Below are 18,229 nucleotides of genomic sequence, written 5' to 3' on the forward strand. Positions count from 1 at the left end.
CACCTTAAATCTGTTTCCTCTTGTTCTTGACCCTGCCGCCAATGGGAACAGTTTCTCTCTATCTACTCTGTCCAGATCCCTCATGATTTTGAACAGCTCTATCAAATCTCCTCTCAAACTTCTCTGCGCTAAGGAGAACAACCCCAGCTTCTCCAGTCTATACACGTAACTGAAGCCCCTCATCCCTGGAACCATTGTGGTAAATCTCTTCTGCACACCCTCTAAGGCCTTCACATCCTTCCTAAAGTGCGGTGCGGTAGAGCAATGCATCAGACCTCATTTTAAAATGAATTAAAATTAAAACAATTACATTCTGCTGAACCAGCCACAGACACGTACGTGTTTCTTCCTCGACCCTTTGTCCAGAGTTTCTAATTTTGGTGATCTTTGATCGCAGCTTGGCGTTCTCTGCCTTCAGCTCCCGTATGAGCCGCTCTGTTGGATCTTCATTTATCACCGCCTTGTTCTGGATATTCTTAGTCCTTTAGCCGAGAAGGTGGTAGAGGGGGATGAACGGGAATTACTGTACAGTAATTACAAATCAAAGTTATGCTTACAAATTCCTAATGCACAGATTAAAGCAACAAACAAACACCTGGAAGCAGACTGTGCCCACCACTACCCCCATCCTCCCAGCCAGGAGGGAGTGAGGAAGGAATGGAGGGGGGAAAAAAAGTTACATGGGAAAAGGAAATACGTTTAACCAGAAAAGTATCCTTGGAAAAGTTTTTTTTACTAAAATGACCTGATATTGAGGCACTTTGTGTCGCATTTATATACAAACCACTGATTTATACAAGTGTCAGTCGTGGCTCAGTTGGTAGCAATCTCGCATCTGAGTCAGAAGGTTGTGGGTTCAAGTCCCACTCCAAAGACTTTTCCACAAAATCTAGACTTACACTCCAGTACGGTACGGAGAGAGCGCCGCACTGTCGGAGGTGCCATCTTTCGGGTGAGATGTTAAACCGAGGCCCCGTCTGCCCTCTCAGGTGGGTGTAAAAAATCCCATGAAAATGGAGCAGGGGAGTTCTCCCTGGTGTCCTAGCCAATTTTTACCCCTCAATCTACATCACTAAAAAACAGATGATCTGGTCATTATCACATTGCTGTTTGTGGGACCTTGCTGTGTGCAAATTGGCTGCCGTGTTTCCTACATTACAACAGTGACTACATTTCAAAAGTACTTCAGTGGCTGTAAAGCGCTTTAGGACGGCTTGAGGTCATGAAAGGCGCTAATATAAATGTAAGTGAATTTCCTTTTTTGTCCCCCAAATAAAATACACCTTATTTTTACCTTTCAGCATAACGTAACGTTGATAGCGTTTCCTCGTAGCAGATGTCAGCTGGACTGACTGTTGCAATCTGTAAAACAATTCTTGATTCATTTAGAAAGCTGCATTCTGGCAATTGCACTTACCAAGTTGAGGGATGGCAGTGCTGAGAATGGATCACTATTCAAACATAGTGTCGGCATCAACCACTCCCACGTCTCCTGTCATGGGCTGGATACAGAGTAAAGCTCTCTCTACTCAACAATGGTGGAAGATTTCCACTGTTCACTACTTATAACGTTCCTTATACAGACATTTACAATTTTGCTTTAAATAGCAAATAGCAGAAATTGTTCCCCAATGCATCTTATTCCCAACCTCAGAAGAGCGGCCCACAACGCACCAGTGTGACATTCCCGTTCTTCACATCAGCCATGTTCCTGGTCTCTCTGAATGAGATTGTTAATTTAGTACCTGTTCATCCCAAATTAGAGGTAGTTTTGTGCTATAAGATCATACCTACTTGGCACTAGGTTGAAAGTGCCCATATTCATTTTGTAGCCAGGAGAAAGTGACCTTCGACCCCTCAGACTGACCTGGATTCAAACTCTCAGATCCCAGAGGTGACCCATTGCATCATCCAGTCCCTTCAACACTATTCGTTCTTAATCCAGGTCAAAAGGAGGAAACCTTATTGCCAGTATCATTCAGGCACAGTAATACCACAAAACATTACTCAATTACTGCTCTTTTAGAGGGTCTTGTTTGCCCCCCTTAAGTCACTTCCCCTGTTGCCATCTGATCAAGCAGTAACATCTGTGCCCTCATTCTGGCTGATAAAGTGGTGTTAAGGATGGATGAAAACAGGCAGAAATACATCTTTAAAAAAAATGTAAACAGCCACAAACAGAAATAATGGTGAATTATGATGCAGATTCCCCCATGCACTGAGAGTGCAGTAATTTTGATTGCTGATTGCTGATTGCATACCTAATGACAGTCACTGCATTTCAAACATAATTCATTGCCTGAAGCACTTTGAGTTGTTTTGATGTGATAAGATGCTGTATGAATGTAAGTATCATCATAATAAAAGGAAAATAAAGCATTCTGAAGTACAGGACATAAACTTAAAACAGCAGAAAAGTACTGTTGTAATTAATAAAAGAAAGAATTTCCTTACCCAAAGTAGATGCTTAGAATAATTTGCCTGGCAGTGTAGTGGAGGCAAAAATATTCAGGATGTTTAAACACAATTGGATAATATAATGGTTAGGGTACTAAAATGAAGGTGAGCCGAAAGGTTTCTTCATGTCCTTGATTTTTCTCATGCATTGTGCCTCCTCTTCTATAAGGAGCCTACTGCATTTGATTTTTTTTTCTGTAAGTTAATTGATGATCCCAACTGTTTGTTTTTGCCCCACCTTGAATTTTTGGGATTACTGGAAGCAAAGACGGCCGCCAAGGATCCAAACTGAAGGAATGCCCAACGTGATTATTGACACAGTGTAAATGTGCCATCAGCAGCCTCACCTCCCTGTGTGGACAACTTTATTATATGGTGATCAGTTATTGAGGTGCAACTGGTCAATTGAATAATGATTGATTTTGAAAGCTGACATCTCCTTGACTTTTCCGTCCATCACAGTTTTTGTTGAATTTTTTTTTTGCTTAAATGTGAATACTGATGATATCATTAGAGGGACATGACTTGGTCCTGATTGCACAAAAGACCCAAATCAATAAATATAAAACTGAAATGATACAATCGCTGAAATAGTCTTGATTAATGGCAGCTACCTGGATAATCCTGCCTGGGGGTAATCTTACCATGTGGTTACCAGTAATTGCAGTGCATTACTGCACAAATGAAAGGCACAGTGATGTCAGTGTGACCTACTGTATTAGAAAGTCTAACACAAAATGTAAGGCATAGCCTGGAAGCTGAGAAAAGAGAAAAGACACAGTTAAGGTGGAGAACGAAACTGGAATTAGCCCTTTCAGACTTGCTCGCTAAATAGGTCAGTGCTATTTGAGCAATTACCATCATAGTCTTACTGTTTCCTCCCAGAGCTGACTGTAGTAGTTTGGTGAGCGTGGAGTTTCTATAAGGCACGTGCATCACCTTCTTCCCCATGGCTATTTCTGCTAAGGCACTAGGGAGAAATACAGATTAAATAAAGACGTGGTTAGTTTGGTAAAACATGCTATCGGTACTGATCCATACAAACTAGGAAAAGACATGGCAGCATAGTGGTTATGGTACTGAACTCAGGCCTAGACTAATAATCCAAAGAATGTGACTTGGAGAGTTCAAATCCCACCATAGCAGTTTGAGAATTAGAATTCAGTTAAAAAATGTTGGAAATAAAAAGCTGGTGTCAGGAAAAGTTGCCATGAAGTTGTCAGATTGTTGTAAAAACCCAACTGGTTCACTAATGCCCTTTAGGGAAGGAAACTTGCCGTCCTTATCCGGTCTGGCCTATATATGACTGCAGCCCCATACCAATGTGGTTGACTCTTGACAGTTCTCTGAAGTAGTCCAGCAAGCCACTCAGTTTAGGGATGGGCAATAAATGCTGGCCTTTCTGGCAACACCCACATCCCAAGAATGAACAAAATAAAGGACAGGCCCTCGGTTCGATCCCTGGTCTGGGTTAATTTAGCTCATTTCATGTGTGGCAGTTATAAGGAAGAAGCCCCAAAAATGAAGTTTTCAACAATCCTGCTGAACTCTGGAAGTTAATACTGAGGACCATGGGTATTTCAAGACAGCACTGAGAGAAAAAGAACCTTTCGCTCCCAGAGCTGATAGACCTAGATTGTCAAGGCCACAACGTGTGATACACTTGAACTGCCTTTGTAACTTTAAGTTTATTAATTCCTTCAGTTAGTAACATCTGCTTAAGTATGTCACATATTTCAATATTTAGCATTAAAATGCTGCAAACTGTATAATCATAAGTGTTAATAAAAAAAATGTCTGACTTCATAATTTTTTGAGAAGAAGAGGTTAACTTATTCACTGATTAGTGCGGTGGTCCTCTGAAGGGTTGGCTGGTTGTGTAAAAGTTAATATAATTTGGAGCAGTTAATGTAAAACAGTTATCGTGAGTCAAATTTAGGCATCTAATAATCCCCTCGATGTGGGTGGTATACTCCCAGATGGTTCCCAGCTCCTGTAACATTCCAGTTTAAATGTACCATGGTATTAGAGTAGGCATAGCGTAGGATGAGGCCATTCGGCCCATCGTGCCTGTGCCGCCTCTTTGAAAGAGCTATCCAATTAGTCCCACTCCCCTGCTCTTTCCCCATAGCCCTGTAAATTTTTTCCCTTCAAGTATTTATCCAATTTCCTTTTGAAAGTTACTATTGAATCTGCTTCCACCACCATTTCAGGCAGTGCATTCCAGATCATAACAACTCGCTGCATAAAAAAATGTTTCCCCATGCCACCTCTGTCTCTCTTGCTGATCACCTTAAATTTGTGTCCTCTGGTTACCGACCCTTCTACTACTGGAAACAGTTTCTCCTTATTTACTCTATCAAAACCGTTCATGATCTTGAACACCTCTATCAAATCTCCCCTTAACCTTCTCTGTTCCAAGGAGAACAATCCCAGCTTCTCCAGTCTCTCCACATAACTGAAGTCCCTCATCTTTGATACCATTCTAGTAAATCTCTTCTGCACCCTCTCTAAGGCCTTGACATCCTTCCTAAAGTGTGGTGCCCAGAATTGAACACCATACTCCAGCTGAGGCCTAACCAGTGTTTTATAAAAGTTTAGCATAACTTCCTTGCTTTTGTACTCTATGCCTCTTTTAATATGTATGCTAACTTACTTATTCATTCATACTTACAAACTAACTCAATCCAGTTTTAAATATCCAGATGTGAATAAGATACATACAGATCCAGGGATGTAGTAACAAAAAAAAAATGGACATTTGTTAAATTAAAGCAATGGTTTGTTTTTAACTGTGGGCCTAATAATTACTCTCAAAAGCTGTCTGACTCATCCTGCTTCTATTCTTTTCCATGTCTTTAGTCTTTACTCTAGTGCCTGAGTACTGATGACCTTTGCCTAATATACATGACTTTATCCCTCTTTCTAGCATTTTGAAACATATTACCAGGCTATGAAAAATATTAGCCGCCACATTGTCAAAATTGTCAGCATATTTTAACTCTCCGCCTTTACTTGTTATCTTCCCTCCCTCTTTGCCTTTCCCAATTCGACGGCCCGCACCTGAAATGTTATCTCATCTCTTCTCCCTCCACTGACGCTGGCTGACCTGCTGAGTGTTTCCAGCACTTTCTGTTTTTCTTTCCTATAAAAGGAATTCTCCAGCCTGTCTGTGCCAGTATGGATGGAATCGCACCAGATACATTACCATATCTTCCTCTTTCAGATGTTGACCGACCTGTTATCTTTTTTTTGTTTTTTGCCTGATTTTATCCAGTTGTTGTACTGGAATCCTAATTAATTTACTTAGAGCTACATAGCACCAGAAACAAAGTACAGATCTCATTTTAGCTTTGAACTCTCATTATTGAGAGAGATTTGGTTACCGTTTTATGTCGCAGGAATCACAAGTGACAATGGCTTCCATCTGTTAACTATAGTAGAGATACACTTTGCAGGAAACTCAGAAATAATTAATGCACTGCTGAAGAGTAACAATATACCTGTATAAACATTTAACCGAACAGTGTTTTCCGGAGAGCTCCAGAAAGTGCTCTTCAGAGAAGGCAATGATGAACAAAATTGTGGAATTCCATCAGTCCAGGATTAACGGAGAACACATAATCCATGTGATCTCCTGAGGGGGTTCAGAGATGAGTTTTCCTGTTATTTTTCCCTTATTGGCCCTAGGGTTTTCTCTTTTTTTTGCCTCTCCCAGGAGGAACATAGGACCAGGAGTAGGCCATTCAGCCCCTCGTGCCTGCTCCGCCATTTGATAAGATCATGGCTGATCTGTGATCTAGCTCCATATACCTGCCTTTGGCCCATATCCCTTAATACCTTTGGTTGCCAAAAAGCTATCCATCTCACATTTAAATTTAGCAATTGAGCTAGTATCAATTGCCGTTTGCGGAAGAGAGTTCCAAACTTCTACCACCCTTTGTGTGTAGAAATGTTTTCTAATCTCGCTCCTGAAAGGTCTGGCTCTAATTTTTAGACTGTGCCCCCTACTCCTAGAATCCCCAACCAGCGGAAATAGTTTCTCTCTATCCACCCTATCTGTTCCCCTTAATATCTTATAAACTTCGATCAGATCACCCCTTAACCTTCGAAACTCTAGAGAATACAACCCCAAGATTATATGACTGCTGGAGTTGGTGGGGGTAGTGGGGGGGAAAGAGAATGGGAGAGTTAGGAAATGTCTAGTCATGATGCTCTGGCCATCATGAGGTCTGGGGCAGGCTTGATGGACCAGCTGGTCTTTTCCTGCCCGTCATTTCTGCATGGCGTTTTACAGATTACTAACAGCAAATGTTGACTCATTCATATACCCCGGCAGTGAATTTAGTCGGGATGAGAGAAGCACTTCAAGGAGATGACCACCAACTGTGCAGAACAATTTGCATGAAGAGCTGAAAGAAATTTAAAAATAGACTCCCCCACACCCTCCCGACAGCCATGATGGTAAATGCACCCCCTGGTGTAGTACTGAGACTTATAGACCAGAGATTCCCAGGTTTGATTCTTGGGCTATACTGAGTTAGCTGATTAGTCTCCATACCCCTTGCGCTGGGAAAGGAAGTCAGTGTTCCTGCTCCTCATTTCTATCCATTGACCTGAGTGGAAAATGTGGATGCTGAGTCAGGGTATCATTGAGCTCATGGAGCCATATCCCTACAAGTAGCAGTGCTTTCAGAAGAGGGGAACAAAATGGCACAAACAAAACAAAATTAATCAGTGGTCCATAAGGGCCCTTCATCATCACAACTGGGTCAATAATTGACCTCATTACCTTGGAGTAGAGAGTGGGAAACAAAACAGTCAGGGCTTCTACTCTTGATCGCTTATCGAGCATACAAAATTGACAGGCAGGAAAAGACCAGCTGGTCCATCGAGCCTGCCCCACACTCATGATGTCTGGAGCATCATGACTAAACATTTCCTCCCTCCTTCCCTCCCCCATCTTATCCAGTGATCTCTGCTGGGATTGAGCATGTGTAAGCATCCTGTAAAGGATTGGGCTAAGGTACGATGCCTCCAAAGGTCAAATAGCCTGCTAACACTCATATGAAGAATGGCCAAAGTATTAGTGGGCTTTTGTAGTCAGTGGAACTGTACTGTAGCACACGTCAGCACCTTGAGGTGAAGACGACAGAACAATGGAAAAATTATATTAAGAACACACGATCAGGTTACTGATCCTTTTCAATAATTGAAATGTTAGTTATTTTCAAATAACCTGGAATTCCCCTGTATTTAATGAACTCCAAAAAAATTCAACCATAGTATCCAGCCATTGCTACCTTCATTTTGTTAAGTATTATTGGATGCATTCCATTTGGTCCTCTTATTTAAAATTGAAATAGTGTAGTCATTTCATTACTAATCTGCATTTTCTGCACACACTTGGATGCACCAAGTACAATTCACCCAACGAGCATTTTCTGCAGTGAAATTTTCATTGTATTTTTTTTTATTTTGCCACTCTCTCCGCTGTCTTATCTTTAAGTTGTTCCATTCTATCCATGGCTTTCAACAGAAAGAGAAAATGAGGGAGGCCCCAGACCAGATGGAGAGATAGTCAACAGATATACAAAGAGATGGATATTGAATTCACCGTGACATTTCCAGAAGATGTTTTTTGGAAGCCCAAAACCAACATTTTTGAAGGAGAGAGAAAATTGAACTGGAGATTTAAATTCATCGTATCCTCGACTTTACCCGGTTCTCCACATTCACTTCCCGTGTCGCCTCACCTGATGACATTGCCCAGAGTAGTTAAGCTGAGATTGATGGCTGTTCCCTCTCTCAGACGGTCGCCCTCAGCACCAGAGGACTTCTGCCGCTCGCTGCCGGCCAGATCCACCAGGTTTATGTCAGATTGTTTGGTGAGATGCTCTTTTAAAAATACCTGTGTGAAAGCACATCAAGCAGAAGTAACCATTTGTGTTCCAAAATCTGCATTACTAACCTATCAACTATGCCATTGACTTTTTATTAATAAAAGGACATTGTTCTTCTCCTTAAATTGGCATGAAGTGCAATTTAATGTTTCAGTAAATATGCAATAATGTATTAATGTCATTGGCGATGAGCTCCTCCTCTTCCTTGTGTTGTTATTTTAAAACAGCCCTAATTGAACTAAAATGTTTGACAATCATTTGGAATACAGCAGCTAGAGAATCTATTGGATTGGCCGCTTTCCCAAAAGTTACACTGTAGCTTTGGACAAAAATATCCCTCCCCAGATGACAATATCCAGTTAACATCTATCAACAGTTCTGTCCTGTTTTAAAAAATAATTTCCTTCCCCTCACCACCCACCAGCCTCTGTCATAAAGGAAAGGCAGTCAACCTGTTCCCAGGGCCTTTGCCAATGAAACTTAGCCTTGCACAGCAACAGGCTGGGGTGACTTGGCCACTGATTTTCCCTTTCTCTCTGTGGCAAACACCTGAGTCCCTGATGTAAAGGCTGGTGACTCACCTTGTAGGGAATCGTGGGACTTATACGATGTAAGCTGTCAGCCGTGGCACGGTGGGTACCATTCTCGCCTCTGAGTCAGAAAATTGTTTCAAGACCCACTCCACAGACTTGACCACGTAATCCAGGCTGGCACTCCTGTGCAGGACTGAGGGAGTGCTGCACTGTTGTAGATGCCACCTTTCAGATGAGACGTTAAACCGAACCCCCGTCTGCCCTCTCAGGTGGACGTAAAAGATCCCATGACACTATTTCGAAGAAGAGTCCTGGCCAAGATTTATCCCTCAACCAACATCACTAATACAGATTATCTGGTCATTATCACATTGCTGTTTGTGGGACCTTGCTGTGTGCAAATTGGCTGCTGTGTTTCCTACATTACAACAGTGACTACACTTCAAAAGTACTTTATTGGCTTTGGAACGTCCTGAGGTCATGAAAGGTGCTTTATAAATACAAGTTCTTTCTTTCTTTCCCATTCTACTGCTAGGTGACACAATGCAGCAAGGCACTTCATATGGATTTTTTTTTTACATAAGGAAACAAAAGATACAGGAAACTATTAACTATAACTGGTCACAAAAATAAAGACAATTACCAATAACGACTGCAGTTTGTCGGAAAGATGAACAATGGGTGACTGCATCTGTCCACCACATGTACATCTGCACTAAACTAAAGCAAAGGATCTAACATAATGGCTACGTTTATGGTCAGATTCACAGAGGAGTAAAGATCTGAGGTTGCACACGTAATAGAGTGAAAACAGCAGGTAAAAATAATCCCAGGTAAAGGCATCTTTAACGTTTGATGATGTCCCTAACTTTAAAATAGAAATGGCAGGTGCTCCAATATTCACTGCTACAAGAATGGAGGGGAGATAGAAAACATAATTTGTGCAGTATCGGCAGCCTCTAGACTGGTGGCCCCCACTTATGCTTCCCAAGAGTCAGCACTCTAATTTTTTCTTGAGCTGCATTAGTGTCAAAAGCAGTCCTGAAGTGCATCAGAAATTATAGTAACAATATTAAACTTTGCTCAAGTTATTTCAACGGACAGTGGTTAATGACTAAGAAAACTGCCTGAATTGGTGTCTACACATTCGTTGCCTTGGCCCACTGGCCCGATAGGCTTGTACCTGTTTGAATCGGATGGTGATGATCATGTGTGAACGGCTGCTGGATGTGTTGATATTGGTGGATGCTGTGCTCCTCTTCTTATTTCCTTCCTTCATCAACTGTTCAATCTGCTCGTAGCTTTCACAAGGCACTGACTTTAGATGCTCCACATAGAAACCCCTTTGGGGGCTTTCTCGCACCTTTAGGCCCCCAGGCTGTTTATTCTTAGATAGCAAGTCTATCACCTAGGAAACAGACAGGTTTTAGAGGCAGCAAAAATAACCAGTCCGTACTTCTTTCATTTAACCCTTAGACTGCTGGCGAGTCAGCCAGGTTTTTCTTTTAGTTTTCAGCTCAAACAGTGTGAGACTGAAATGAACCATAAAATTACAGTAATAAAGCTGCACAATTATCAGGGTTACCTTTAATATTGTTATTATGTTATCACAACCAGCTTGTATCATTTTGAAATTGGGGAATGCAGAGCTTCACCCAAGGGTAGTCAAACCATATGAATGAAGCTCTCTGTTCATCAGCCTCCCACTTTCAGTCCATTCTTTAATGGTTGCAAAGAATTGAGGAGTTAGTTAGCTTTGCAAAGATTAGCTCTTTTTGATATGTAAACTGTGAATGGTTGCACAGCCACCAAAGTTTGTTTTTAGCCTCAGATGCTCAAGTTTAGGAACACAAGAAAGTATCAGGCCAGAAGAGACTAGACAGTCCAACTTGCCAATCCCAAAAACAAAAGATCCATTGGCTACGATTGGAAAGGTAACAGTGGAGACAAGTGATGACAGTCCCACTGAGCTGGACAACAGAGGAAAGGTGTTGGAGATGGATTGAGTGGTCGACCCTGTCAAAGTCGGCAGAGAAGTCGAGGAGAACAAGGAGGGAAAATTCACTATGGCCACACTCATAGGATGATTAGGGCAGTTTCAGTGCTGTGGCAGGGGTATAGTCCCGATGGGAGAGATTCAAACATGGTGTTACGAGAAAGGTGGGAACAGATTTGGGAGGTGACAACACATTCAAAGTCATTGGAGAGGAAAGGGAGGTAGGGGATGGGGTGGTAGTTTCCAAGGACAGAGGTTGGGTTTTTTGGGGAGTAAGTTTATGATGGTGGTTTTGAAGGGAGGGGGAACAGTATGTGAGGAGAGGGAACCATTTACAATGTCAGCTAGCATGGGAGCCAGGAAAGGAAGTTGGATGGTCAGCAGTTGAATGGGAATGAAGCTAAGGGAGCAGGACATGGACCTGGACATGGGTGACATGGACCTGGACATGGGTCTCATGGACAACAGGATCTCGGAGAGTGCATGTGGGGAGATAGGAAAGAAACTAGACAAAGATGCAGAATGGGGATAGGGCAGGGGGGAGCTTAGCAGGAAATTTGGCTTGTTAGGCAAGGGTAAGGATGGGAAGCAGCAGTGACAGCTGAACAGATGTTCTCAATCTTAGTTGAAGGTAGCCATGATGTGGAGATGCCGGTGATGGACTGGGGTTGACAAATGTAAGGAATCTTACAACACCAGGTTATAGTCCAACTGTTTTAAACAGTTGGACTATAACCTGGTGTTGTAAGATTCCTTACATTAGTTGAAGGTGACGGTGAAGGGTACAGGGAAGAGGGGTTTAAAGAGACAGTCAGTCGTGGAGAAAAGAAGTCAGGGGTTATCTTTGCTCTCCTAGATTATCCTGGAGTAATGGAAGGTTTGGGCAGAGGAAAGTGAGTCCCAATGGCGCCTGATGTGGTCCAGCCGGATCTGGTGATGGCTATGTCTATAATATATTGAAAATCTTGTGTCTGCATACACTTCCTGTCTACAAGACCTTACTTCAAGTTGTCACATTTTTGTCCGCGATAAATTCTTGCGTCTGTATTTGGAATGGAAACTGTCACCATGTAATTACACCCCCCTGCTTGTGATGGCGCTGTAGCACTTCAGTTTGTATCTCCCAGCTGCTCGACCGCACAGGAACTCCTGTGCTGCAATCACCAAAATTGCTGTAAGTTTTGCAATTTAATAATAAATAATAAAATGTCAAAGTAACTCCATTCTCGACTAGAATAGCAAAGAAATGTAAACCCTTCATCTGCGATCAGTCCTATAGCTTCTTTTCCTCTTATTCTCTCAATCCCCTTTTTTTCTATTTGATTTAGCTTTATGCTTTTCCATCTATTCTAATCTTTTTTTTGCCGGTTATTTTAACTTTAAATCTTTTATTTACTTTTCTTCTTCTGCTTCCCTGCTCCCACCTTCTGTTTTGGTGTTCAGAGCAATATTTGTCTCAAAAAAAGTGTCTATTTGTTGAAAACCACATCTAAAGGCTGGTTTTTCAGCCAATGCAAAACTTAGGTTGTGAAGATTCATATGATCACATCTATGAGGAGTTCAGTCTTCACATATAAGCGTCTATGTGAGCATCTCCAGCCCACCACCACCCTAGATAATGCCGTGTTATGTGTGGGAATCGGAAACTCCCCTTTATAATTAACTGGACTGTTTGTTGACGTGTAATATATTATTTCCTTATTCATTTCACTGGAACCGACTTGATAGGCCGATCTGTACTTATAATGCAAAAATTCTTAGTATAGTAGAATCAAGTTAATAAAATGTGCACTTGTCCAAAAACCATTGGCTCCAACACACTGGAAAGATTTCTGAGCTTATTCCGTTACAACTCGCATCTATCTTATGCCAGTATATCACCTACTTAATGTATACGTTCACTCTGTGACAAGAGTTGTACAATATTGAGATATTTCATGCATATGCCAGTAAAGAGGAAGAATTACCTTTTCATTGTAAATTTCCAACATGCTGAAATAAATCTGTGAAAGTAAAGAAATTCATCTGGAACTTTAGTGCATGTTACTCTCAACAAAATCATCCTACATTCGTAACACTGACATCTCTCTCTTATATCATTAACCTCTCCAAGCAGTCCAGTCATTTCATTGTCTAACACCATTCAGTTAATAACCCATACTCTACCATCAATACAAATAGATAATAATAGGGTGACTCAAACCAATTGCAATCAAAAATCCAACCATGAGAGCAATGAATAAGCAGTTTATGAATGATCCCTGAATCCCAACACTGAATTAATGCCTTGAATTCATTCAGAGATATAGGGTATAGTTCATCATTTATACAAGCTAGTGAATTTCCTCTTAAATTAGTTTTTCTGCTCTTATGGTGCAGTTTGATAAGAATGGTTCCCGATACGATTTATATGTGAAAATAATGGTGTGTGATAGTGGACGTAGGTTTGTACTGATATGTTGAATTTATGAATTGGGTCCTAAAGGCTTACATGACCTGCAAGTTATTTCAGTCACAGAGTAAAGGAAGATTACAATCTATAAATGCTCACAGTTATCAAGCCAGAGTAAAAGAAGAATATATATAATATATACTAACAGATCTCATGGTGTTGCACGCAGTCAGTTGGAGGATACACTCTCTTTCTCTCAACTGTCATATCGCAGCGAATGAACACCTTCAATTTTATCTCTTTCTCTTGTATTCCTCTCCTTTTTTGGTTTTCTATGTGTACGCTGTTCTGTTTTTCGCTCTTTATTTCCACTCCTGTTGTTGTCTCCCTTTCCCACCTTTTTGTTTTGTCGTCTCTGGTTCTGTCCTTTTCTGTCTCGGCTTTGTTTTGGTTGTCTCCTTTTGTGCTTATCTCTCTCTTTGTCTTCTTTCACTCAGCCTCTTATTCCTATTGTCCCCTGTATTGTTCCCAGTCCATCACTCCCTTGTCCGTTTTGCTCCTCCTCATTCCAGATTATCTTCCTGTCTCTCTTGCTTCTCACAAAATGGCTTTGTTTCCTCTATCCCTTCCCACCACCTCACTGCTCCTTTTGACTCCATACAGCTTTTCTGTAATGTCTTACCCCCATATCATCTTGTCACCTTCACTGCCCTGTTGCCTTCCTTCTCCCTCATCCCTTTCCTATTGCTATTCCAATCATGTTGTCCTCATGTTCTCCCCCTCAACCCTATCTGTCCCATCACATTTGCCTCCTATACTAGCACCCTCCGTATCACTTCCTCCATCATACCCTCACACCTATCCCCCTCTCTGATATTGTTGACCCCTACTGCCTCACTGTCTTATCTGTCTTTTTCCCATCCTTGTCTCCCTTATCATTCTCATATGCTTTATCCCCCAATCCCTATTGCCCTCTGACTCACCCATCCCCATTGTTCTCTGTTTCCCTCTCAACTTTCCCTCACCCCTGGCTACAATTATTAGCCTTACATCCCCTATTTCCATCTTTGCCCTCCAATCTGACTCATTCTGCTAATCTCCTTGTCATCCCTTCCCATCACCCTAGCAGAGTGTCCACAGCATCGCTTTGCTGACAAATGCTTATTTTTAATTTAGCCTGGTGAGGGAAGGCTGGGACCTCGCAGCCAGAAAGAAACAATGGGGACAACTTTGCAAGGCAGCTGGAGGGAAGGCCAGGCAGGGTGGCTCAGGTTAATGCTGGGGGCAGCTCGTAGGAAGACCAGGAGAGGCGAGGGGAGCAGACCGGGCTCCACTGAGAAGCCCCAGAGGGAAATGATGGGAGCAGCTTTTCAGGACACTCAAAGAAATGGTGGGGGTGCTCAAGTGAAAGATTGGGTGTCTTTGAGCATGCATTGCAGGTGCTTTAAAAATGCTGCATAAAAATTGTGGCAAATATTAATTTAGAATTTAGCAGGTCACCTGGGAAATTAAATTGCAAGGGAAGAAAACCTACAGGACTGATGCAAGGTGTACAACAGCACCACCTAATGCTAGGAGGACTGAAAAGGTAGTATAAATGAAGGTAATTTAAGCAAGGCATTACCTAGCCATGATAGAGGCACAAGAAAGAGTGATAAAGAAATAACACATACCTGAAAGAAGTATCAGTGTGACGACAGGAAGTAAAAGTGCATGCACTTGTAATGCTGTTTATATATCTACATAATATTAAAAATCTTACTTCCCATTGTCATGATCTTTGGTCACACTTTACTGTCAACATTTCCCATTATAAATTTCCATGACAACATTTCCCATTCAAATCTGCTATGTCAACTGTCACACTGTAGTTGCAGGCTTTCACCACTAGATGGTTCTGTGGAATGAGTTTGTGAAGTCTTTCACCCATCACCATTGTGTGCAAAAATAAAACTTTTATTCATCAACTGACTGTGGGCAACAATGTAGGCCAGTTACTAGTTACAGATAATGTAAACATATATATGTTTGTGGGTGTGTGTATGACATTTTGCATATCGCATACACTTCCTATCCAATTCACACTTAACTTCCTTGGCCACGATTTTATGTTGCACCTACTTCTGTTACAGCTCTTTGCCATGTTTTGAAATGCTTGTTCTCACCATTTTTGATAGCTTCTAAATAGCTTTTTTTTCTATGCCTGTTTCCGATTTGCAGAGTCTGCCCTTATGACTAAAACTGTCTCTCAGTCAGTTCTTCTGCCACCAACTGTAAGTTATTTTGCAATATTTTAAATATTAATCTTTTAATTTTGATCTCTTAAAGATGAATTAATTCACAGCAAAACCCGTTCCGGCTCAAGAGGCTTTCATTTTTTCCACATCGTTCACCTGAGGAAGGAGGTAGCCTCCGAAAGCTTGTGAATTTAAAATAAAATTGCTGGACTATAACTTGGTGTTGTAAAATTGTTTACAAATTCATTTTAATTAACTAATTTGTAGCAAACTTCTTTTTTAAATTAATCTAACTTTGAATTTCTTCTTTCTTTTTGGACCTCCATGAATTTATTTAATTAATCCACTGCAGGATCAATCCTGTTGAAGTCTCATTTATATTTATATAATCAATTTGGGGAAACCCTGTTCTCTGAGGCCAAAGACTGATTTAATGTAATTTATTTATTTGAAAGATGCCTACCAGCTTAATGTGAGAGAAAGCCCTTTGTTTTAATATGAGCCCGCTGAAGCCTGATTTAATTAAATTAATTAACTCGGGGGATGCCTGCTGATTGTATTTAATTAATTTGAAGAATGCCCATTCTCAGGCTGAAGGCTGATTTTATTTAGTTAATTTGGGGAAGCCCCTTCTCTCAGCCTTTCTTCTTAAATTCCCAACCTGCCAACGGCACGTTTTATTTATTTAATTTGGAGACAGGCTGCACCTGAGCTCTTGGTTGTAAATTGATGACTCACCAAAAGCTGTCACTTAATTAATTAACTTGTGTGAAGCCCTTTCTCCAAGACTGAAGATAGCTTTCTACTTCCCTGCCAGTCTGGCTCTGCTTCCCCTCAGCTCCGTCTGTCCACTTCAGCCCCACTACCTCTTCGCATCTCCACATCCTCACGTCCATTTATTTATTTCCATCTGGTTCCCTTTCTTTCTTCTTTTCTTATTTATTTCTGCTTGGCACCATTTATCCCATGTATGTATTTATTTATTTATTTTTGTTCATTCTTGGGACGTTGGCATTGCTGGCAAGACCGGCATTTATTGCCCATCCCTAGTTGCCCTGAGAAGGTGGTGATGGGCTTTCTTCTTGAACCCCTGGTAGCAGTTTGATACGGCTTCAGCCCTGCCCTCTCACCATTCCTCCATGGCCACCTGTGTCCGCTTTGGTCTCACTATTCCTCGGTAGCTCCCTACACTTAGGTCCTGCTCTCTCTGGTCCTCCACATCAATTCCTCCATCTAACTCCACTCCTCTCCATTTATACTTATTTGAAATTGCAGCACCTCCCTGTGTCCCATCTTACAATCTGCCTCTATCAACTCTCCCATTACCCACCAATGCCTACTACCCATCTCTATAGTATCTACTGTGCATCTCAAAACTATTATTTTCCACCAACTACCCACTAAACCTCAATACCCACTAAACCCCAATACCCACTACCCACCTCCAAACATATCACTTGAAGGTAGCTAATACTTACCTGGTACTGTTTATCGTGTTCCTGATTTTGTTTAATTGCTTTGAATAACTCATCACAAGTTAATGGAATAATCCCTCTGTTTGGACCATAACCAATCATGGAGTAGCTCTTTCCTGAGCTGGTCTGACCATAAGCTAACAGTGTAGCGTTGTACCCCTTCCACGCATTATTCAACACTCCTTGTCCAAGGTCACCGAACACCCTTCTCTAAGAAAACAAATTTTAAACAAAATTCAGTGTTTTTCTTTTCTTTTTCCCTCCATTTTCTCCCCCTTCTTTCCTGAGAACAACAGCTGGTGTTAGAATTCCACCGGTGCCCAAAGCCCTTGGGTGCCTTGCCAAAGTGGCCGTTCTTCATGCCAAGGTGAGTGCTGCCAGGTTACTTGACCACGGAGGGCATCACAGCTAAGGCCAATTTTGTTTTCACCCATTGTCCCCTCACACATGCAATTGCAGCAGACGTTACTGTAGTATAACAATCAGGTGTGAGAACCCTACCCAATACTTTCCCCTTTCCTAGCTCAGGTGCACTGAGGCTAATGGCAGTACCTCCTACTGCTGTCCTGGCTGATATCAGGTAACTCCGTAGAGATGAGAGATCAAGTACCACACTGAGCAACACTTCTGCCGATGAGTCATCAGGCAAGCTTCAAGTTCAGCCTTGTGGCATTCCAAATCATCAGAATGGCTCTGGGACAGGATCCTCACCATAAATCTTTAATGCCCCATTCAGCCTGGCCCTTGAAAGTGTTCTTGTTGATGGTGCATTGACTGGGGAGAATAGAGAAAAGAGGAGATACAGCTTGAAAGGGGGATATGTAGTCTTCCAAAAAACACCCCAAAGGCAACAAGGCCAATGTCCTTAAATAGAGAGAGGGGCCAGACCATTTGCTAGTGGTTGTAATGTTGGAAATCACAGGTCCCACTAGTGAAGAGGGAACCTCAGTTTGTTAGACTATCACACCTCATATTTTAATTATATGTCTGTGTCCTATTCTAGCATAAACTATAAAGGAAAAGAAAAAGCCATTCAGCTGAACAACATTATAAGAGAAACCTGTTACTAGAATGTCCTACAGGTTAACCTTGTCCCAAACCTACTATGATAAAATGTCACAAGGGGAATGTATCCTGTCTGGAAGAAAATACTGTCACTTGAAATTGACTTTTCTGTGGCTTTTGTGTCTCATCTGTAGCATGGCACTTGCAGCAACGCAATACTCTTTCAGTACT

General features: G+C 41.6%; 1 protein-coding gene across 1 annotated transcript in view; it reads right to left on the bottom strand.

Annotated features, from left to right (window-relative positions):
• Positions 1-18,229, bottom strand: part of kif28 (kinesin family member 28) — a 47,780-nt gene that overhangs the window by 25,165 nt on the left and 4,386 nt on the right. The window contains exons 3-9 of the mRNA XM_067988440.1: positions 16,997-17,203; positions 12,857-12,892; positions 10,077-10,301; positions 8,214-8,368; positions 3,316-3,427; positions 1,295-1,362; positions 340-482 (exon numbers count right to left, since the gene is read on the bottom strand). Coding sequence (XP_067844541.1) covers positions 340-482; positions 1,295-1,362; positions 3,316-3,427; positions 8,214-8,368; positions 10,077-10,301; positions 12,857-12,892; positions 16,997-17,203 — 946 coding nt within the window. The remainder of the gene's footprint in view (positions 1-339; positions 483-1,294; positions 1,363-3,315; positions 3,428-8,213; positions 8,369-10,076; positions 10,302-12,856; positions 12,893-16,996; positions 17,204-18,229) is intronic.

Source organism: Heptranchias perlo, chromosome 8 (assembly GCF_035084215.1).
Source record: "Heptranchias perlo isolate sHepPer1 chromosome 8, sHepPer1.hap1, whole genome shotgun sequence".
NCBI lineage: Eukaryota > Metazoa > Chordata > Chondrichthyes > Hexanchiformes > Hexanchidae > Heptranchias > Heptranchias perlo.